Genomic DNA, 23,734 nt, shown 5'->3' with positions numbered 1-23,734 from the left:
GGGCCCGCTCGGGGCGGGGAGCGCGGCCCGCGGGCCCGGGCAGCGGGGCAGACCCGGGGCTGCGTGAGATCCGCGCTGTGTTTGTCCGCAGGCAGACGCGGCAGAGCCCCGGTCCACAGGAGGTGTCGCCATGGGGAACCAGCTGGCTGGCATCGCCCCCTCGCAGATCCTCTCGGTGGACAGCTACTTCTCGGACATCCACGACTTCGAGTACGACAAGAGCCTGGGCAGCACCCGCTTCTTCAAGGTGGCCCGAGCCAAGCACCGGGAGGGGCTGGTGGTCGTGAAGGTGTTTGCCATTCAGGATCCCACCTTGCCCCTGACGAGCTACAAGCAGGAGCTGGAGGAGCTGAAGATAAGGTTACACTCGGCACAGAACTGCCTCCCCTTCCAGAAAGCCACCCTGTCCGAGAAGGCCGCCATGCTTTTCAGACAGTACGTACGGGACAATCTTTATGACCGAATTAGTACCAGGCCGTTCCTGAACAACATTGAGAAAAGGTGGATCGCTTTCCAGATCCTCACCGCGGTGGACCAAGCGCACAAATCTGGGGTCCGCCACGGTGATATTAAAACAGAGAACATCATGGTGACCAGCTGGAACTGGGTTCTTCTAACTGACTTTGCCAGTTTTAAACCAACTTACCTTCCTGAAGACAATCCTGCTGACTTCAATTATTTCTTTGACACATCCCGGAGGAGAACGTGTTACATCGCTCCTGAGCGCTTTGTCGATGGCAGCATGTTTGCCACGGAGCTGGAAAACATGCGGGACCCTTCCACACCTTTGGTAGACTTGGCAAATAGCAATCAGCGAACAAGAGGGGAGTTAAAACGTGCAATGGATATCTTTTCTGCAGGTACTTGGAGCTATCAGGCGTTGTTTCTTATTAATGCAGTGCAGAAGAACTTTACTGGGGTTTTTTGATTCCTGGTTGTTGGGTTTTTTTTTCTTATAGCAGGCTTGGAGAGCAGCATGTTAAAAACTTGTGCATTTTAAGCATAAAGACCCAAACCTGTTTCATTCACAGAAAAATACAAAGACAACATAGTAGGCTACATAATTTAAGTGTATCACTGTTATCTGAGGAGAGAAGTCACAAACTATTCTGTTACCCATCTATGCTCTAGGAAAGAGGTGGTTCTTCAAGGCACAGTCTGTCATCTTCTATTGGCAGAGAAGCATGTGCCTCATGGGGCCTGAGAGGAGAAACCAGTCCATGGCAAAGTTCTGGGGGGACTCTCACAGCTTTCAGGGTAATTTGGCAATAGTGGCTCTAGAAGCCCCTTATAATTTTATTTTCCCCACAGGCACAAAGTGTGAGCAAAGTCCTGTTATGGTCCCACTCACAAATACTAGGTAAGAGTTTGACTCTAGGAGACTGCCTTGAGTCTTGGCCTGGTATTGAAAGTCATGAGTTTAGCCCTTTTTTTTTTTTGGTTTTTTCTCCCCTTAAAGTGATTGAAAATATTAATTTAAAGGAAATGGTCACTTCATTTTACAAGTTGCTTTTATGGCCAAACTTCCAGGACTCTCCACTGAAAAAGCAGACTGTTGGGAGCAAACTGCAGGAGCAGGTTCTTTGCAGAGAGACTTGTGTCATGTACACCATACTGGGGGTCTGTTTTTAGCAGTCATGTATGAGTGAATATATGCTGTGCCCCAGCATCAGTTGTGGGAGCAGAAGTTATTTCTTTACCTTCTGTAAAAGGGCTGCTTAATTTTGATCTGCTACCTGACCCATGCTGACTTACCACACTCTTCCACATGACGGTGATGTGGGTTCCTTTTCTAGTGATGGATTTTCCAGCTGGCAGGTGGTGAAGTCACTGCCTCATGTTTTCTAATTGCAAACTCCTCTGCTGTTGACATGCTTGAAATAAATTACCTGGAACAGGTTTCAGGGATCAAGTATAATAGCCAGGTTTTGGACCTTGAGATGTTATCTCCTTTCTGCAAATTAATTTGGCAACTCATTTGCCTTATTTTTAATCGAGCAAAGACTTGTTTAGGGTTTGTTCTTGTCTTCATATAGAAAACAAAGTTAAAGTATCTGTTTATAATCCTGTGACATCTTTGACTTTTTTTTTTTTTTTTTTTCTGTCCCAGGTTGTGTAATAGCAGAGCTCTTCACAGAAGGTGTACCCTTGTTTGATTTATCTCAGCTTTTGGCGTACAGAAATGGCCTCTTTTCCCCTGATCAAGTCCTAAACAAAATTGAAGACCGCAGTATCAGAGAACTGGTAAGGATGGGCTACAGAATTAGAACCATTAGAAACATGTATTCTGTTTGCAGTTTATTTCACCTACTTTGGTGACAGATTGCTTATTGTCTGGGTTTGGGTTTTGATGTTTTTGTATTATAAATGTCTAAACTTTTGATCTTTCTCTCCTGCTCCCTCCTGCTTCTGCCTTTCTCAAGGTCACTCAGATGATCCATCGAGAGCCAGATAAACGTTTGGCGGCTGAAGATTATTTGAAACAGCAACGTAACAATGCATTTCCTGAAATATTTTACACTTTCCTTCAGCCTTACATGGCCCAGTTTGCCAAAGAAACGTTTGTGTCAGCAGATGAGCGTATATTGGTCATACGTAAAGATCTGGACAACATCATTCACAACCTCTGTGGGCACGATCGCACAGAGAAGGCCGAGGGAGAGACAAAAGAGAATGGGCTGGTTATTCTAGTGTCTGTGATAACTTCCTGTTTACAGACTCTCAAGTACTGTGATTCAAAACTGGCTGCTTTGGAGCTGATTCTTCATTTAGCACCAAGATTAAGTGTAGAGATTCTTCTGGATCGTATTACTCCTTATCTGTTACATTTCAGCAACGACTCTGTGCCCAGGGTGAGGGCAGAATCTGTAAGGACACTAACTAAAGTTCTTGCTCTCGTCAAAGAGGTGCCACGCAATGATATTAACATTTACCCAGAATACATTCTGCCAGGCATTGCACACTTGGCCCAGGATGAAGCCACCATCGTCAGACTTGCATATGCTGGTAAGAGGACATCCAGTCACAACTCCAAATCTTGAGCTTTTCTGTGTTCTCTTAACTGTTTCTGTCAGTAAAACTCACCAGGAGTCTCAGAAGTGACTGCAGGTATGACACCTGTAGTCACATTTCATTAGCTCTGATTGTTTCCATAAAATGGCCTGATGGAACTGAATAAATAAGAAACTAACTTAAAACATCAGTGTGTTGCTGGGCTGCAGAGCTGTTTTCCCACAACATGAAATTTGATATGCAGGGGCTGAAATTAGATTATTTGCTGTGTAATAAACTGGCTTATACTGTAACATGTTTTCTTGAGATGTTATTCAGATGTATGAGTTCTGCACAGTTCAGGAAGAAGCTTTGTAGTCATGCCCATGTTTGCTATTTACTGTGTACCCTTACTTGCTATAACTAGCACATTTTCATTAGGTTTTGGGGTTTTTTTAGTTGAAAACGTCAGGTGATATTTTTCTTTTGTTTACTAAGTAAACTGATAAAAATAATTGTTGAAGACTTTTTATACTTAATGAATAGAACCAATTGTGGTCACTGTGATCAATTCAAATTTCAAATACATTAATGTATTTAAAGGTAGTCTAACTGAGTTAACTTCTTTTACTATAGTACACTTTTGAAAGTGGTCAGACTGGTGACTTAAGAGTATTTGGCCTGGGCTGTGGGCAGGCTCCATTGGCATGTTGCTGTTGATTTGGATGACACTCAGAACGGCTGCTTAAGTGGGATTTCTGCCTTGATGTTATTGTTCCTGTGCCAGCAGTGGCTGACCCATATAATGCAGCCTGAGTTGCTTCAGCAGCTTCCAAATGGTGCAGAACGGTGCCAAATCGTCTGGATAGATACCCTGACAAATGTTCTAAAAGCGGATTCCAGGGTAACAAGTTGTTATTCCCTAGGATACATGTCCTGGTGTGGTGGTTTGTTGTTATTTTGTTGGAGTCTACTATGTGGCAATGTTAGTTAAGTCCAGCTATTTGGCCTTTACAGTCTTATCCAGTTATTTAGTCGCTAAACTGAGATTAAGTGGCATTTCGGGTTTGTTCTAGAAAAACTAAAATAGTCTTTGTTACACCTAATATCAGGTGTAACAAATTAGGTGTAATAAATTAGAATTTTTCCACTTGTTTGCATGACAAAAGTACTGTGTGATTTGATGTACTTTGGTAGCTTTGCTGGGAGTCAACAGAAGTGGGTTGACCAGAGCATCCTGTGTAATTTCAGTCCTGTTTGCCCATCGTGACTGGCATTGTCAGTGACTGTAATCTCTCTTCAGAGGGATCATCAGACTGATGCAAATTGGCAAAGTGGAATAATTCTTAACCAAAATGTTTTCCTTTGCAGAAAACATAGCATTATTGGCAGAAACAGCTCTGAGATTTCTGGAGTTAGTACAGCTTAAAAATCTGAACATGGAAAATGAACCAAATGGTGAAGAAATGGATGAAACATCACACCCTAGTGATAACTATGACACAGGTAATGTCACTTTTTGCCTGCTTATAATAGCAAATCATGGGCCAAAGCTGCTAGGTAGCACTGATCTATCTCATCTCTCAAAGCTTAGCCTTCCTATTAAATGGGAAGAATGTTTTGCCTTGACCAGTATCAAAGTGTGTGACAGCTTCCTGCAGAGACAGACACCTCTGCTCTGAATGCTGTGAGAGACAAAAAAGTATATAAATGAGCAGACTTTTCTTCTCCAGGGATCCTCAAGGTATTTGACTGTGATGCTGGTTGCTTAGTTGCATATTCAGCTTCACTTCCAGCTTATCTCCTAAACAAGACAGCTGCAAAAACACGCCTGTGTTCCAAATACTGCTTCTGTTGGAGTGGGAAGCAGCGTTAGCTTTGGAAAACCTGTCAAATTCTAGCATAGTCATTGCACTGTATTTTTCATTCTTCCTTTTCTGTCCCTGTGCTTCACAATTCTTGTTTGTTTGCCTGGCAAAACTAAATGTGTGGATGCCATTTGGGAGTAACATTACTGTAACATTGTGTTATAACTAGCGCAGAGAATTAATTAAAATAGTAAGGATGGATTTTCTTTTCCTTTCCCTTTGTAAAGACACATGGTAATAAGCGACCTGTGTGTCATCTCCAGTGCCTTTTAGTGTTGCATAAATTCTCAGAAGAATGCTGGGCAAATCTAAGCTGGAAAGAGTTTGTGGTTAAAAACTCTCATTTCTCTTCTGGGCTAAGTAGAGCAATCTGTGACTAATCAGAGTTGGTAAACATCCTGCACATATTCCATTTGGGTAAAAGGCAATTATCTCTTAACTATTTGCAGGGTGATACTTTAAAATAAAACAGCAACAAATCTACTAAAACCAAATATAAAAGATCCTCTTCAAATTCCTTCATATAAGGTGTGGCATGCTCCGAATTGCTGAGGAGTGAGAGAGGAAGCTCCATCGTTTTGGCTGTGTTTCTGTCCCCTATCCCTTGAGATAGCTTGGAGATGAAGGAAGTAACACAAAGAAGAAAGAAGCTTGAGTAGTTCTGTTCTTTTCACCCTTTTTGAAACCAAGCATGAAAAATTTGTACCCAGGAGGCAAATTTTTCATGTGGCTGATAGACAGGGTCATGATAGAAAGCAAATTAGCTGGACTTCTGACTGCAGGCGAATGATAATCACCCCTCAAAACCGGTGCAGCAGTAGCTGAAATTTTTGTGGTGCTTGTTTGAGATCCTGCCTTGTAGTTTTAATAATATGCAGTGCATTAACAATATGTTATTTCCATTTAATAGAAATATTTTTTTAATTGTGTCATGAAGTAGAAGCCATAGGCAAGGTCATCTTCAAATTTTTCATCAGTGTTGTTAGATTAACTGCAGAAATTTAATGAAATTGGAAGCACTTGCTTTTTGAAGTGTTCTTATATTCCTCTCTGTATGCTTAATGAAGTGAATCTATCTGCCTAAATAAAAACATAGTCTAGATCTGTTGTCAGTTCACAAATTCTGGAATTCATAGTCAAATAAACATATCAAACCAAAATTGCCTCAAAGCATTCTGTTTACTGTGGTAACGTTGCTGCTGACTCATTTTTATGCATCTTCACATATGCATATCATCTATATGTATAAAATGAGTGGAATTTCATCTTAGTGAAATTTGCAACAAGTTTAGAATAAATTGATCTGGGTAAAAATGTCTCACCTTTCTCTACTCTTTGGCTTTGTCACCACCTCATGCTTAGCCAGAAGTCTTTGGTAAGCCGTTGTTGGAACTGTTGAAGTTCTGTTGCATTGTCAGTTTTACTGAGTCGGGTGTTGTTCAGGATGACCTGTCACTGTAACTCCTTTAGCAGCAGGTGGTACACATGCACACACTGTTTCTTCTCAGCCAAAATGTTCATCCTGTTGTCCTTTGCAGAGTTGCAAGCCTTGCATGAAATGGTCCAGCAGAAAGTTGTGACTTTGCTAAGTGACCCAGAGAATATTGTGAAACAGACACTGATGGAAAATGGAATAACACGTCTGTGTGTCTTTTTTGGACGTCAAAAAGCCAATGATGTTCTTCTGTCTCATATGATCACTTTCTTAAATGACAAGAATGACTGGCATCTTCGAGGAGCTTTCTTTGACAGCATTGTTGGTAAGTGTTTGGTTTCGGCCAAAGAGAGTGGAAAGAAAATAAATAAATTAACCGTTTCCAGGATGTGAAAAAAATAAGTCATATAAAAGTCCTTTCTTATAAATATTTCTAGAATTTTTAAGAAAAGAGTTTTCTGAATTATTGGGTGGAAATGTTTCATTAGGGAATGAAGATGAAACAATGTAGATACAAATTTATACTTCTTTTAGTCCAAATGTTTAATACAAATGCGACTGAGGCATTTAAGTCTAGGGTAGATTAACATTAAAAAATTTGAATTTAAATGCTTTTTTTCTTCTTTGAGTCTCTGCTACAGCCAGCTAAATTAAAAAGCTAAATTATGGAAAGTGATTACTAGGATTTCTGCAAGCTCTGTAGTAGAGGCATCACTTCACACATGCACATGGTCCCATTCACTTCAGTAGATCTGTTCATATGATGAAAACTAGGCATTGGTGTATGCTGAAGTTATAACTGGAAAAGTTCTTGTAATGCCTTAAAACATCACCTGTTACTTCAGAATACTTCATAACAATTAAAAAAATCTTACCAATAATGACATCAGCTGTTAAGTGTATTTAATGCTCCATGTATGTTGGAAATCCACATGACCATTGCTGAGAGTCAGTGCTCAGGATTTGTGGGTCAAGAAAACTTTCCCAAGTGCAGTTCCTGAGAGCAAAAATGGTACTTCAGGTGCATGGCAGGAAAAACAATCATGATCCAACTTGCATTGTGGCCACTATGGTAGCTACACATTCCACTGTAACTGGAAGCCACAAAATGCTGTGCTGGCAAACTGCCAAGAAGTGATATTGATAACTTATCAGAAATTGTTTAGAAGGAGCAATAGAACAGCCAAAACACAGGTCCGAGTGTTCTGACTTCTTGCAAAAGACATAGAGACATCTGAGGCACTTAAAAGGGAAGACATGTAACCTATGTTTTTAACTCCTCTCCCAGTGTCCGTTCAAAACATCCACAGAAGAATTCAGATTAAGTTCTAAAGTTATTTTTTTATTTTACTTCAGGCATTTGCACATCTTTAGAACTGAGCTCTCTAGCTGGTATTTAAATAAGTGCAGGCGCTGCTGCCTGTGGCTGTGAGAAGCTGCCCTTCTGGAGCAGTGGCACTGAGAATATTTCTCTTTCTAGTGCTGTTTCTCTCTCCTTCCTCTCTTCCTTTTAGCAAAGATTTGCAAAGTCCAGCATTAAGACATGAACAAGTATATTGATTATTACCTTATTAGATTAGAAGCGATACAGTTATTTTATGTTTACTCTCAATTCTGATAGGAAGACATAGAGTTTTCTGGTGTTTATCAGTTTGGTTTGGATTTTTATATTATTTTTATGTTTCAGGTGTTGCTGCTTATGTTGGCTGGCAAAGCTCATCAATACTCAAACCTCTGCTTCAGCAAGGTCTCAGTGATGCTGAAGAATTTGTCATTTATAAAGCTCTCAATGCTCTTACTTGTATGTGCCAGCTGGGGCTATTGCAAAAGCCCCATATTTATGAGTTTGCTTGTGATATCGGTAAGTTGGAATACTGAAGAATACACTGTTTTCCTAGTAAAGAAAAGAAATCTCAGTACTACATAAAGCTCCACTGTCAAGTTAGCTGTCCAGAATACAAACCTGTAGTTCTGTTTTAGAATCTAAACAAAATTGTGGTACGGACCTTGTACCACCATGTTGAATCATGTTAGTGCTCAGGACTTTAAAATAATGGTTTTGGTGGAACAAATTGGAAGCATCTTCTCAGATTTTGTATAGGGCAGCAGCAAAAAACACTCACTCCAAAAAGTTTCTGCCCTAAGATTTTTCCTTGGTCTACATGGCAACCTGCTGTAAAGAAAAATCCTGGCTGCTTCTGATAGTCCATCAGGCATATAACTTGTAAACATGCATTAGCCTTTGAAGATGAGAGAATTCAGACAATCATGATCCTTTCTTATTCTAATACCATAAAAACCCATTAACTCAATACACCCTTCATTGCAGAGTTGGTCTCTCCTTCCTGATCAGGCTCATCAATTTAATTTAGATGTGCCCAAGATTTAACAGCTATTTATGAAAAAAAAATACCAAATGATCTTTTGAGATGTAGTCTGCTTCTTCTTAATGTTATAGTTTTACAAATGCACTCAGAATTTGAAGCAGATGATCTGTGATTACGTCTCATAACTAGATACGGTGCCTTGACAACAACTTCTTAAAGCCCACATAATTAGGGGGACTTCTGAGTCTCGTAATCTCATAATATAAATAGTGACTCTTCAAGGAAGAGAGAGAAAGCAGGAAGGAATAAAGTATTTACTTAAAAAGAAAAAAATAAATCACCAGTTTTAGGATTCACTGTAATTGTTAGAAGGTGGTTGAGATTTATTTTTGGATTGGTCTCCATTGCAAATCTGTAGTTGACAATTAGGGATTGAAATGAGCAAATAAGGAAAATATGCTTTTTGGCAAAAGCAGTGAAATTGAGCAGCATGACTACAGTGAAATCCATGAAATAATTTCCTCCATATGAATGTTTTAACCTTGGTGCTCTGGAGGAGAGAAGGCTCAGTTTGGGAGTAATTCTGTTAGAAGGAAATTACATCACAGACTGCCGTATGCAGGATGATCTCCTCTCTTCTATATTTTAACAGCCTATTTTTCTTTCAGCACCATTCCTGTGTCACCCTAATCTTTGGATATGTTATGGTGCAGTTGGATTTATCACTGTGGTGGCACAATATTTGAATATTGCTGATGTCTATTGCAAGCTGATGCCATACCTCCATCCTTTTATCACACAACCAATAATACAGGTAATACTTTCAGTAATATTAATGGGAATATGTCTGGACTAGCCATGATTCATAAATTTGTCTTGGCCGTGGTCCTGGCTATAAGGACCATGTACACGTTTTTTTTCAATTAAGATTACAGGCAATTATAGATTTTTTTGATCTCTGCTGGCAGATTTATAGAATGGCCATTGCTTTCCATGTTTTAAAGACTGTTGTCTCAAATTTGTTGCAAAATGCAAAACATTTTACAAAGCGTAAAATCAGCAGTTATGTTTTTGGTTCAAGCCTTTTCTGCCTTGTTTATAGTCAAACTCTTACAATACTGTGCTAGTTTATAGGAGTCTAAAAAGGACGGAAAGTTGACTTTGTTGGTTTATGTTCTGCTTTCATCTACAAGACCAGTCTGTTAATTAGTGATTACTGTGCTTGTGATTTCACCAGAACCACTCCTGTGTTTCAGTGCTTTGTCAAGGGTCAGGGCACAATGCTCAGCATGAATGAATTAAGTAATTTACTATTAGTGCATGTCTAGGAATGACCTACATGGTGCTGGTAGTATGATCATATAGGCGTCTTTGCATACAACTTCAGGACCTGTAGACTGCACCTCTCAGATGTTTTAATAGATAAAGAAGAAATAATTGCAGAATGTACATTGAGAAATGCACCCTGTGTTTAACATTTTGTTGAAAACCTTGTAGATGGGAACTTAAATATAATAACATTTTTCTGTGTTTGCATGTTCTTTGTGCTGTTTTAGGCACTGATTAATAAATTTGTCTTGTTCGCTTCCTGTGTCATATTAGTATATAAATCTTTTCTTCTTCATTTTAGTATATAAATCTTTTCTTTGCTATGCAACACTACATGTAGCGAGTAATAGATAACATGAAGTTGGATTGTAATAGTAAGTCTTCATTCTGGACTCATTTTGAAGTTGTTTTTCATGCAGACTGCAAGCTATGAGAAGTACTTTATAAGAATGAGGGGAAGAGAACGGAGAAAATTTGACATGATCAACACAGGTCTTATTTTCAAGAAAGGAGACAAGTTGAATCTGGATGATTTGTATAGGTTATATGGATATCATCATGTTGACTGGTCTGTTGTTTTGAATTGCAGGTAGACAAAGAAATAGTCCTGTTGAGTGTACTTAAGGAGCCTGTCAGCCGTTCCATATTTGATTATGTCTTAAGATCGAAGGACATCACAAGCCTCTTCCGACACCTGCACTTGCGTCAGATGAAGAGAACTGGAGCTCTCTCTGAGTGCCCACCCCCAGAGGACCCTGCCATTGCACAGCTCTTGAAGAAGCTTCTTTCACAAGTAATTGGGTTTTATTGGTACTTTAAAAGTCAGGCTTGAGACTCTTGGGCTCTGTACACCTCCACAAGCCCTGACCTTGCAGTTCCTTCTGTGAAGGACTCCCAATCTGAGGTTCTGATCCCCCAAGCCATTAACTTTCAGTATATGCTTGTGGGACAAGTTGTTCAGAGCTTAAAGATGTTTAAAAGATCTGCCAGATATAGAGACATACAAATACCACCTAAGTCTTTAAAAAATGGCTGTAAGTCTCCAACTTCTAATGCATCCTTGATGTGGCAGCATTACAGAGCATTGCCGGATTAAGTGCATTGTGCTGGATAAAGGAGTATGTATTTGTCAAAGTGCTAGACATGTGTGCCAAAAGGAAATGGAGCTGGAAAGTCTTGAGGGTTATATGTGAAGAGAATCACCCAAAGTAGTGAGAACTGGGAAGACAAAGGACTGTAGCTGTGTGCTTCCACCCCCCGCCGTGGCTTGTGGGCTATAAGCATGGTCTAGGTGGCAGCTAAGCAGTTTGCATCAGAGAGTGATCCAGCAATAAATTCTGTTCTGCCCTTTCACTTTTCCTTGCCCCATTCCTTAGGGGGAAAGATGTTCTTACACTGCAGTAGCTTACTTTATATTTTGTATGAGCAGTGCACTGATGTTTTGAATTCTGGGGATGTGCTCTTCTGCGCTTCTGAACCAGTTATTAATTTTACTGCTTCTTAAATCTTCATGCCTTGATGCATGTTATTGTTAAGAGAAGAGTAATATTACCTTTTCTTTTATTCTCTAGGGGATGACTGAGGAGGAAGAAGACAAACTGTTAGCACTGAAGGACTTTATGTTAAAATCTAATAAAGCTAAAGCAAATATTGTGGATCAGAGCCACCTGCATGATAGCAGTCACAAAGGGGTGATTGACTTGTCAGCTCTGGGAATAACTGGAAGACAAGTGGATCTTGTTAAAACAAAGCAGGATTCTGATGACAAACGTGGTTAGTATATTTTGTGATCTATATAGTTGAAATATAGCCTTCCTTTCAGGGTTTTCTCAGTAAATCAGCCTACATGACTATCACCATCCTCACTGAATTTGCAATAGGAAAACTGCTTCTGTTTGAAATGTGAGGTGGTGGGATGTTCTCGGATCATTGAAACATGGGGATTATTTTTTCCTCTGAGAATATTTTAAATTATTTTCACTGAGTGTGCAGTTGTTCAGCTGATTGTGACAAACAGGACTCTTGTGACTCATGGCAACAGTGTAAATGTTGGAGGCTACATGCCTGCTCCGTTTCCTCTCAACAAGGGCTAAGCTCTTTAACTGTGAAAATCCTGGGTAGCCTGAAGAAAACCTAAAACTCCTTAGGCTGGCACTGAGGAGTTGCCAACTGTTGCTCACCCAAGTACATGTGTTTTGGCCCTAGGGTTCTTCAGCTTCTCATTGACTCCCATTTCACTTTTTTTAACCTGCTCTTCTTTCAGCTCAAAAAACCTCTTACATTTCCTTGTTCAGACGTGAAATCCACTTGCTGCTAACTATTCCAATTCTCTGTATCCTCAAAATTCTTATTTACCAGACAGTTTGAGCTTCCTCTTTACTCTCTCAAGCTTGTAATTCCCTCTTCTATTACATCACTGGTAGGTTCTGTGTTTTTACATATAGAAATACAGGGATATCTGGAAAATCTATAGCTATTAACATCTTATTTCCAGAATTAGAGCGTTTTGCATATAATTGTAAAGGATAGTACAGAAGTGTAGGATTTTTCTTTTTTGTTGCATCCTTGAATGAGGAGTCAGCATGATTTAAAACTTAGTGTATATGAAGTCTATAATTGAAGTAGTTTGTTTCACCCAAAGCTGTTACCCTTAAAGTCTTTATGCCTTTAACTTTTCTTCACTGACTTGGTCCAAATTAAATTTGTTCCATGTTTTTCTTTTTCTGTCTATGTTTTACAGTTCTAAGTGACTCTAAAGGAATGCTGTAAATAAATAAAATTCCTATTTAAAGAGATAGCATACTCGAATCTACAGGTGATGTTGCAATTATGATGGAAAAATTATTGTATTTGACACCAACAATGATTTGTGTACTGTGATGTTACAAATTTATTGTTGATGTCCCTGCTTATTGCAGGGTGGTTGGACTAAATGACCCAAACCCTTCCATGATTCTATAAGAAAAATTTATCATATGGTGGAGTGTAATCCTGCAGCCTTCTAGATGTAACCTTTCCCTCTAATGAAGTGGTCTATTACATGAGTCAGGATCCAGAGGATGTGAACACATGAGGCAGGTGCTTTGTTTGGTTTTCCTTATAAATGCCTGTCAGCTGATCTCCACAACACAGCAGTAGGGTTTTCTCTGTACCTAAATAACAATCTGGCATGTAAACATTAGACTTCCATGTAGTCTCAAAGTAATGACAATCCTGAGTGAATGTTGTCATGGTAATGTTGGGGGTGTTTTGTTTTTTTCTTCTCCCACCTCCTCCCTCCCTCCCTCCCTGCGTCCCTTCAAACTACTTATAGCTAGAAAGCATGTAAAGCAAGATTCGAATGTAAATGAAGAATGGAAAAGCATGTTTGGGTCCCTGGAACCCACAAACATCTCCCAGCCAATATCCAAAGGACATGGGCAAACTACTGATCCTGAAGCCATCCAAGCTGGGAAACCACTTCGTTCAGAGTCCTCAGCTGGCATTTGTGCCACTTTGTCATCATCTCCACAGGTATACCTGAAAAATACTGTTTGCATCTTACCTGAAATGATTTAATTGTTTTAAAGTCAAGTGGGACTGTAGGGATGTGATGTTCTTGTTTTGTTTGGAGGTTATTTGACACTGGCCGTGCTGTTGTCTGGTGTCTTCAGCAGAGTTGCTGACTTTCCAGTTCTTATTTTTAAAATAGGAACTGAGAGAGGACTGAAGTAAGTTTAGTCCCTTGAGCTTCACTAACAAATAGATGCTTTGCACAAAGAGATGGGGTTTTGTGGATTAGACAATTATTATGTAAACTTCTCTGGCAGGGAAGTCTTTTCCTCAAATTGAATGCCCTGATACATGTTGTAAGGAAGAGATGTCATGGTTTTAACTTGGAAATCACAGCAGGATTTAGGTATCCTGTACCTGTAATACACTTAGTACTGGCTAGAGGAGGATAGGCTGGGAACTCTGCAGGCCTTGGAGGCATGTCTTGCTTGACACTGAACACTCTTTTCTGTTTGGTTTCTAGTTGGAGATTAACTTCTGTTAGCTTTAAATGAGTGTCCCTACCCTGAACTATAAGGGAAACACTTCACACTTTGGTTTTTAAAGCCCAACATAAATGAATTTGAGAGCTAACCTTTAATTTTGTCAGTCTTGAGAGCAATAACTGCCTCTGTAATAATCATATTAATAGGTGTGCACAGCATATTACAGTTTCTTTAGACAGAATATAGAGCAGAGTAGGCAAACAGAGTAGAATAAGAGAATATTGATCTTTTATATAAATAGTAATTTTCACTATTTTTAATTGTCTTCATGCAAGCAGTATTTTTTAGTGCTAATTCATTGCTAATTGTTTTAATAAAAAAGATTTTTTCCATTTTTATTCACTGTGTGTGACACAGAAATCTTATGAGGGGGATTTAGCTTTGTGTAGAATGTAAGGCATATATTTTTAAGGGCTGATTTCCTACAGGCATCTGATGGAGCAGTTGTCCAGCCCAGGAAACCAACCCTGCAGGCCCTGAGCAGCACGATGTCCCCATCTGCACACCAGCTGCGCATCACCACCTGCAAAACTGAGCTGCAGCAGCTGATCCAGCAGAAGAGAGAGCAGTGTAATGCAGAGAGACTTGCCAAACAGATGATGGAGAATGCTGAGTGGGAGAGCAAGCCCCCACCTCCAGGTACATCACAGGCCACTGAGGTTATTAGAGAAAAAATTATATATATATATATATGTAATTTGAGTCAAGATATCATCCTTTGATGGAAAAAATGCAAAGGATGAAGAAAAGAGGAAATTCTTAGTTTAGAAAATGTGTTTACTGTGCAGAGCACCTATGACCTAGTGTCTAATTTAGAATTGAGCAAGTAGGCTTTTGCCTTTAATATTTAAAATGCCTTAATACTGTTTTCAGTGCTGTCTGTACTTTGCAGTTGTAATGACTGTATCCTGATCTAGCTGTTAGTGGATGGATCTAGGGGGACTTGCATGTTCCTGATTAGGCTGTGGTTTTGTTTTCCCTGTAGGATGGCGTCCCAAAGGGTTGTTGGTAGCTCACCTTCACGAACACAAGTCTGCTGTGAATCGCATTCGGGTCTCTGACGAACACTCCATTTTTGCCACTTGCTCAAATGATGGCACAGTGAAGGTCTGGAACAGCCAAAAAATGGAAGGAAAAACCACTACAACCAGGTAGCTTAAAAACCTGTGGTAGTTGGGTCTGCGATTTTAGAGCGAAAAATAAAATAGAGCAGGGAGGAAAATATGAATCACTTGTGGGTGTACTGGAAATATCAATAAGGAGATATATTAGTGTTCCTCTTGGCTTGCATCTATAATATTAGATTGCTGTTTCAATTAGTTAATAAAATAAAAAATGCAAAGGGACTGCTTTGTAGCCATAATAATTACAGGCTTTTTAATTTAATTTTTGTACATATATAAGTATATTCTGCTGTTGTTGTTCAAAGCCAATACTGGCTTTTTTGCTTTCTCATTTTGGAACAGCTAGAAAATGTTATTTTCAGACCTTTCTCAAGAGCCATTGGTTTTAAGTAGGTGTTTAAGAGAAGTAATTTTTTTTTCAAGTGCCACCAAAAATAACCTCTTTTTTCTTTCCCCCTGTTTCTCTCTGTACTGTTTAGATCAATTTTGACATACTCTCGCATTGGAGGACATGTAAAGACACTTACATTTTGCCAAGGTTCACATTACTTGGCTATAGCTTCAGATAATGGTGCCATCCAGCTTCTTGGTATTGAAGCCTCAAAGCTCCCTAAATCTCCTAAAATTCATCCAATACAAAGCAGGTATGTACTTAAAGCAGTTAAATCTCACCACACACAGAGCTCAAGCTGTTACTGTATTCCTCAGATCTTTAAATTTGCTCTGGGCTTCCTGCTGGCTGAGCCCAGGCTGTACTTGAAGGCTGTAATCCATGTTCTTTTCCTGCTTCATAAAGAAGGGTTGAAAGGCAGCTGTGCAGAGCTGACCATTCTTAGCTATAGGATATTTGTCTTTCTTGTGTCAATGAGCACATTATGAGCTTGAAACAGCCGTTCTGAATAGTTCTCACTTGTTTTGTTTATGTACTGGGATTGGTTAGTTCCTTTGTTACAATCTTAACACTTAAAATGTGATTTTGAAGGTTGTTTTGCAGGTCATTAGATAAATGTTTACAGATGTACAGCATGTGATGTGGCCTCAGACCTGCAATTTTTCCTCTTAGGTTCTTAATGTGATAAGTTGGTAGAGATATGGGTAATGGGATAGTATGTAGGGGAATCTTTGGGCTTGATTTACATTTTCTTACCTCCATATGAGCAGTGTTTGAACATTTGGCACTGAAGCTACAACTTAATCTTCCAGTTTGAGTGAGAGGCATGTCTAGGCCTCAGAAAGTACTCACAGTGCTGCTGGAGGGGTCTCACAAGTGTGGAGCAGAGAGAGGGAGAATCACCTCCCACAACCTGCTGCCCACACTTTTGATTATTCTCCTGTGGGTGGCTTTTTTTGGCTGTGAGCAGACATTGCTGGATCGTGCTGAGCTTCTCATCAGCCAACACTCCCAAGTCTTTCTGCTCAGGGCTGCTCTCAGTGTATTCTCAAACCAGCTTGTATTTGTGCTTGGGATTGCCCTGACCCAGAGCACAGAGATGTGTTTATGTTTGCAAAGGGCTGCTGACCAGCAGGTCCTGTCAGCAGAGAGATTTGAGAGAGCATAAGCATCCATTGTACTGAATTCAGAAAGCTGTTTCTGACAGGTGCCTTGAGAAGTGACACAAAGAGGAAAAAGCTGCTCAGCATAAGCTGTGGTAAGGAATCTTAAATTTGGAGGGTGTCATACCTGTGTCTAAATCAGTTTATTATTTTAACCCAGGTCATTAGATCTGAAGGATGATGGCTGTGTGGTAGACATTCATCACTTCAATTCAGGAGCCCAGTCAGTCCTGGCTTATGGAACAGTTAATGGATCTCTGGTTGGATGGGATTTGCGATCTAGCAGCAATGCTTGGACACTGAAACACGATTTGAAGTTAGGCCTCATAACTTCTTTTGCTGTGGACATACACCAGTGCTGGCTGTGTATTGGTAAGCCTGTATTTCTTGTTAGTTTCTCTCTGTTCCCTGCCCCCCCTCTTCCTTATGGTTTTCTCTTACAGTAACTACAGCTCAAGCTTTTGGTTGATCTGATTTTACTAGCATATGCTTTTCTCAAACAAGAGGAGAGAAATATCTTCTCATCTATTTTTGAGAAGTATTCTGCCTGCTAAGAACTTGAGGTTGAAGGCCATCTCCCTAGAAACAGAACACAAAGATAAGGACAAAAACTCATATATTTATCCCTCTGACTAAGGGGAGCTTTTTCTCACCAGGAACGAGCAATGGTACCATGGCATGCTGGGACATGAGGTTTCAGTTACCTATCTCCAGCCACTCTCATCCTTCCAAGGCCCGAATCAGACGCCTGCTCATGCATCCTGTCTATCAGTCCTGGGTAATAGCAGGTAAAAGATGTCTTAAACTTACCTCACAATTGCCAGAGGTTGTGATTAAAGCAGCTTTTTTTTCAGCTTCTGCTTCAAGCCCTGGTGGAGAGTTGAAAAGAAAAAAAGAAGGGTTTAGCCATTGTCAAAATTACAGCTTTTACAATTCTCATCTTCTGAGCATTGCAACTCTCATGAGAGGCCCTACCTGGGTGTTGTCTACCCCATCCCTTTTTAAGGACAAAATGTTACAAAAGATTAAATTCAAACTCATGACATACATTGAAGCTGATGGGAAATCTGCTACCACCTTCTGCAGAGCAGAGATTGAATTCCAGTTCCCACTTCAATCTAAGCCAGCTGTGTCATAGGTTAGAACTTTCGGAAATCTCCAAGATTCCTCATCTGATACACTTACAGCTGCTTCATCCTCACTGCATGTGGCACTATCATAGACTGTTATATGTTTGTGTCTGGAACACATTCTGAAATGGACAAGTACCTTAAAATAATCCTAAATAACAAAATTTATCAAGTTGCTGTAAAATGAGACTAGTTTGAGTTTCATATTTTACTTGCTTTTAGCCTTCACTTCCTATTTTGAGTTTTTAACCACCCTGGGAGAGAAAACAAATTTCTTGTAGAAACATACAAATAAAGCAAGTTTTGCTGTGCTTTCTAGTTGGTTTCCTCCCTGTGAAAGACTAAAGGAATGACAGAGTTCATAATTTTGGATTATTATAAAAAAAGTCCTTGCCTGCTAGGTTGCTGCCAGGCTTGTAAGCAATCCCTTGAACAGAATTCTTTACCTGTCCACATGAGTGTGGAAGCTCATTGTAGCTACTGAACTCTGTAACTTTGGATTGTTTTTTTACTTGCATAGGAGTGTTCTCCAAAGTGCCTGATGACAATGCTGAACAAACCATCTATCCTTCTCAGAGAAGGCTGGGAAGTTATCTAGGGAGGAAACTGAGGGTTTTATACATTTTTAAAGGGGTTGAGAATTAAATCAGGTTTCCTTTAAACTCTTTTAAATCAGGCACTTTTAATTGTAGTGAAGCTGTTTTCAAGCCAAACCAAAGTACTAAAGCAAGACTAACACAAATGTTGCAGAGAGCAAACAGAGAGTGTCTCTATGTCATACCATCTATGTCATGTCAGTAGAGCAAACAGCAGGAGCCAACCAATCTGTTTTGTACTTTTTGCACTGGCTTTATCTTTCCTGTAGCTGTTCAAGGCAACAATGAAGTCTCCATGTGGGATATGGAAACTGGTGATCGACGCTTCACTCTGTGGGCCAGCAGTGCACCACCTCTTTCAGAACTGCAGGTCTGGTCTCTTTCTTTTCCAGTTTCTGTTGTGTAGCCAGGGTTAGAACAACCTTAGACTCCATGCTGTGCCTCAGTACAGAACTTGCCCTGGGATTAATTTTGGCACCATACCCCTTTTACTTGTCAGAATTAAATGCCCTTTGTAAAACAGCAGTGTAACCTAAATCTTCATTGGTACCTTCCACTGTCTATGGAATGTACTTGTGACACTCACTTGTTATACCCAGCCATGTTCTTAGAAAACCAGTGGGCTGGTTAAGCTTGTAAAGATTATGGATAAGCCAAAATTCATGGTGTGGCATCTTGTACTTATTTTTACTTGCTGTTCCTGGGGCTGTGCATACTTCTGTAAACATCTGCTCTTTTACACGTTCTTTCTGTAATATAATAGCACTACTACATTTAACTGCTAGTTTAAAGCATGAAGTGGTTCTTCTTCAAGGACTTAATTGGGAAAGGAGCAATCTGGAATATGATTCATAAATCCATAGACAAAAATTACCACAGCTGCTTCTATAAATGTTGTAAATGCCTATCTGGAATCTACTAAAATCTAAGTTTGTACGTGCTACAAGGATTGCAGGTTGAGTTCATTTCAGTCCTGCCCTTTTTTACATAGGGGGCTCCATGATCTAAGATAGTTTTCTGTTGTATATCTGTCCCATAATGCATTCATAGCCCAAAAATTTAAGCATCCATGTGCTTTTCAGTAGGATTTGCCTTCCTGATTATTTTAAAAATAATCTCTCATCATTGAGAATGTAATTTCCAAGACTCAATAAAAAGAGAGGATTATGGAGGGTTAATTCTGTTGTATTGTTCTGTAAAGTGTAAGGGAGCAATTTACATTAATATATTAAGATGTGGCCCATTGAAGTGACTAGGCATTTGCCAGAAAGATTTGGAAACTGGGTGGATGAATGTGGCAAGCTTTCTGACACATGGTGACAGCTATTGCTGATAAGTTATTTTTATATATCCCTTTTTCCTGCTAGCCTTCTCCTCACAGCATCCACGGAATATACTGTAGTCCAGCTTCTGGTAATCCCATATTACTGACAGCAGGCTCTGACATGAAAATAAGGTAATCAAACTAAACAACTTCCTTGTTTGTCACCCTCCCCTCCACCCCTGCTGGTGTACTAAATTTTGCCAAGTGTTGCCTAAGTAATCTCTAAGAAGCCAAAACAATAATGCTGAACATGTGTTCATTAGTAAACATCAGTGAGCTGAGGAAATCGTTCTCAGCAAAAGGACTGCAGAACTTGGTGTTTCTCTGAAGCATAATGTGCACTCTGAAACACAGTGGTTATCCTTCTGTAAAATTCTTCACAGGCTCCATGACAAAAACCAAAAAATAACTCATGTGTGAGCTTAGGTAAATTTCTCTGCATCACTCCCTTCCACTAATTGAAGAAAGCAGATAGCATTTGTGCCCACTCATTTTCATCATAAGAGCAAGACCACTTTTAAGCAGCTGTTCTAAGCTGATAGAATTGAACATCTCACCTTGATTTTGTTTCTTTATATTTAGGTTTTGGGATCTAGCATACCCTGAGAGATCATATGTTGTTGCTGGAAGTTCTAATTGCCCATCTGTTTCCTACTACAGGAAGATAATTGAGGGCACAGAGGTGGTTCAGGTATTTTGCTTTGTCTGATAGACATCTATTCTGCTTTCTTTGGATGGCCCTATGGGTTGCACTCATTGCATGATAAACTCGCTTGCTCTTACTTTTTGTGGATGGTGTCAGGATTGTATTTTTGGGCAGTTGGGAAGAAGTTACTTTAAAAGAAATACATAATTTGTTTTTGACAGAATTGGGCTCACCAAATACTACTTACATGCAGAAGCCAGAGTCATATGTTCCTTTTGGGATATTGAAATTTAGACTTTTAACACTTTTGGCTTTGATCAGTGTTTGGAATGTCTTTTGCGTAGGACCTTAGTATGTGAGATGGGCTGGCACCAGGACAATACAGTAGCTGCATGCTGAAGTTTTTGTTACATCCTTCAGAGATGTAACTGGCTGTGCTGCTAGTTGTTAAATAGCACAATGTTTTGTTTCAGTTCAACAAATTGAGTGCTACTTCAAAGGTGACTAAAACAAATCAGTACCCAATGCACTGTTTTTTAGTGTTTTTTCTCAAACTTCTAAATTACATTCATGCTATTGAAGCAGTTTTTATAAAAGCTTTGGGAAGCCAAGAGGTATGTGTTCCTATAACTTTTTTCCCCCCTATTGGAATATCAAATCTTAGTGTCATTGAAATAAATATGAGAAAAACCCCCATTGTTTACCTAATCAAAGAGCTGTAATGTCAGTTTAGATTAAGACTTTGGCTGTGTGTGATGAAAAGAAATGAACCAAGGAGTAATCCTGAGAAAACTGTCAAAGGGTGTGAGGTTGTATGGTTGAGCATTTTTGTTTGATTGGTTTTTTGGTAGAAGAGATTTTGTGGTCTTCTTATATTGATAACCTAATATGGATGACAGTCTCTCTTTGCAAATGCTTACCCTTCTGTAAATAGTGTTTCTCACTTTGTTTTTATACAGGAAATTCAGAACAAGCAAAAGATGGGGCCCACTGATGAGACCCCTCGGAAGGGCCCAGAGTCTCTCCCAGTTGGGCATCATGATATTATCACAGATATCGCAACTTTCCAGACCACACAAGGGTTTATAGTAACTGCATCAAGGGATGGGATCGTTAAAGTGTGGAAATAAAAACTGTACTAATATATAGTATGTAAATATTTGTAATAAAGAAATAGTGTTATTATGAAGTGTTCAAGGACTGTTTCCAGTTAATGGAATGGAATGGACTTTAAAAACTGTAAAAGCAATGATAAAATCAGTTCCCTCTATCCTACCACCCTGTTGGCACTTCCTAATCACTTCTTATATTAAAGCTTTTTGGTATCCATAGCATTTCCTTGAAATATCAGGGAATCTATGAAGTCACTTAGCTTGGTTTTGACTACATTGTTCTTCAAGAACCTTTCAGAAAATTATTTAAGGACGTCCCACATGACACATTGTAAATGTGCACAAAGCAAAGACCTGGTGTCTAACTGCTCTTGTGTTGAATCTGAGAAATGAAATAAGAACAAGTGCACTGATGTCCCTGTACATTCTAATAACTATAATAAAGTCCACTTGAGCTTCCCTGTTTGGTACTTGGGTTTCTTTACATCCGTGGTTCCACTGCAGTGATTCTGCAATCTCAGCTGGCAGAGCCACTGGGCTGTTAATTGTCATTTGAGATCAGCTTAGCATTGTATCAATCCTCAGCTGTCCTTTGACAGTTGTGTCCTTGGTCCTCAACTATCAGGATGGTGTTCTCTGTCATTCAGTATGGATGTCAAAAATAGCCAAAAGATGGGTTTCAGCAGGAAGTACTTTATCATCATGTGAATGTTCAGGTGAGAGGCAGTTCTAAATGTCAGACGGGGCAGTAAATGGTCTCACCATTCTTCCACTATCTGATCCAATTCTTCACATTTCCAGATCCTTTTCAGACTTAAACTTTACTAACATTCCTTACTTGCAGTTCCAGGTACTACTTTTCCCCCTAAAACAGGTGATTGACCCTCTCTGCATGGATGGACTCAGAAGGTCACTGACAACAAACAGCACTAATTTGACATGTATTTCTTGAGTGTAGCTGGAAAAACAATGGAAGCTTACTTCTCTACAGAGTATCTGATAGAAGCAGGGAATGCTCTTAACTTGTGAACTGGGTTCTTTGAAGAGACAACACATGAAATAATGACTTGTTTAAAAGTCTCGGAATTCAATGGAAAAAGACTGCCTGCTTCTCCCTAGTGAGTTTATTACTTGGATAATTTAGTGTAGTAGACATTGCCCCAAGGGTAACAAAAGAGGAAGTGGGCTCAAGAACAGTGTGACATTTCTTTGCAGACCTTAGCATTGCTGCTCCCTGTTATGCTGAAAAAAGCTTTTTCTTGGCTTTGTATAGAGGAGCTGGTGTGGTCCCTTTATGTTGTGTGAGAAGGTTGTTGTGTTGTTGTTGTGTCAGAAATAAGGAAGGTTTTCTCAGTCCACTTATATCACAGAGCAGCAAGGAAGAGGGTGGTAAGTCAAGCTTGTTCTGCCTCTATGTCCATTTGGTGTACAGTTCTGAACAGGTCCTTACACACCTGGTGAAGGGAATCACCTCTTTGGCTGCATTGCTTGGTTAATGGTTCTGCCCACTGACAAAGTAGTTTGGTGAAAGAAGCAGATCAGTTTTCATTTTCAGGTGTTATACTCCACTGACACCATATGAAACTTTTAATACATTTTAAGTAGTGTGAAATACATAGGACATTTGAATGGTGGGTAGTGTATTAAAAAGAATTTGCACTGAGACTGATCACATGGAAAAATGTTGCTGGATCACAGTCCAGGAAGACTGAGGTCTTCTCTGGTACTACCTGTAGTCCCAAACTTTTAAAATCAGAGCTGGATTATTTAAGTTTAGGAGCACCTTTTAGATCAGGGTAAGGAAAAGACAACCACACTGTGCTGCTGCACTGTAGACATGCAAAAGGGGGAAAAGAAAACAAAATTACATTCAATAATATTTATGAAAATTCTTACATATTATAGAACACTATTTCATTAGTAGCATGGATTTTTCAACTTCTAACTTACTGTTCCATGTAACAAGGAGTAACGAGGAAGGCTTCTGGCTAAGTGGAAATGCTGATTTACCCAATAATTCAGGACATGTAATTGTTTTAATATTTGTCAGAGTAGCAATATTGGTTCAGTCCCTGTTCTCCTTCCCAAACCTAGAGAAATGGCAGATGAAACTCAGCGATTTCCTCAATATTTAATCAAAAGCATCTTAGAACTCAGAAGCTTGGTGTTTCACCCACAGTTCAAAACATTTCAAGCAGCTGGCTAAACCAGTCCCAAAGCCTGAAGTGCAAAACTGTCCTAGGAATTTTGCACAAAGATAC

General features: G+C 39.6%; 1 protein-coding gene across 1 annotated transcript in view; it reads left to right on the top strand.

Moving 5' to 3' along the window:
• Nucleotides 1–21,932, top strand: part of PIK3R4 (phosphoinositide-3-kinase regulatory subunit 4) — a 22,247-nt gene extending 315 nt beyond the window's left edge. Inside the window, exons 2-20 of the mRNA XM_041466281.1 lie at nucleotides 92–860; nucleotides 2,111–2,244; nucleotides 2,424–3,006; nucleotides 4,363–4,497; nucleotides 6,398–6,619; nucleotides 7,982–8,155; nucleotides 9,290–9,435; nucleotides 10,540–10,743; nucleotides 11,522–11,723; nucleotides 13,264–13,463; nucleotides 14,416–14,626; nucleotides 14,973–15,138; nucleotides 15,591–15,755; nucleotides 16,826–17,037; nucleotides 17,322–17,453; nucleotides 18,661–18,761; nucleotides 19,759–19,847; nucleotides 20,298–20,406; nucleotides 21,321–21,932. Coding sequence (XP_041322215.1) covers nucleotides 131–860; nucleotides 2,111–2,244; nucleotides 2,424–3,006; nucleotides 4,363–4,497; nucleotides 6,398–6,619; nucleotides 7,982–8,155; nucleotides 9,290–9,435; nucleotides 10,540–10,743; nucleotides 11,522–11,723; nucleotides 13,264–13,463; nucleotides 14,416–14,626; nucleotides 14,973–15,138; nucleotides 15,591–15,755; nucleotides 16,826–17,037; nucleotides 17,322–17,453; nucleotides 18,661–18,761; nucleotides 19,759–19,847; nucleotides 20,298–20,406; nucleotides 21,321–21,491 — 4,086 coding nt within the window. The 5' untranslated portion in view covers nucleotides 92–130 and the 3' untranslated portion in view covers nucleotides 21,492–21,932. The remainder of the gene's footprint in view (nucleotides 1–91; nucleotides 861–2,110; nucleotides 2,245–2,423; nucleotides 3,007–4,362; nucleotides 4,498–6,397; nucleotides 6,620–7,981; nucleotides 8,156–9,289; nucleotides 9,436–10,539; nucleotides 10,744–11,521; nucleotides 11,724–13,263; nucleotides 13,464–14,415; nucleotides 14,627–14,972; nucleotides 15,139–15,590; nucleotides 15,756–16,825; nucleotides 17,038–17,321; nucleotides 17,454–18,660; nucleotides 18,762–19,758; nucleotides 19,848–20,297; nucleotides 20,407–21,320) is intronic.
• Nucleotides 21,933–23,734: the final 1,802 nt, after the last annotated feature.

Source organism: Pyrgilauda ruficollis, unplaced genomic scaffold (genome assembly GCF_017590135.1).
Source record: "Pyrgilauda ruficollis isolate IOZ18807 unplaced genomic scaffold, ASM1759013v1 scaffold2, whole genome shotgun sequence".
NCBI lineage: Eukaryota > Metazoa > Chordata > Aves > Passeriformes > Passeridae > Pyrgilauda > Pyrgilauda ruficollis.
Note: the sequence above shows the minus strand (reverse complement) of the source record. Positions and strands in the feature narration are given on the sequence as shown.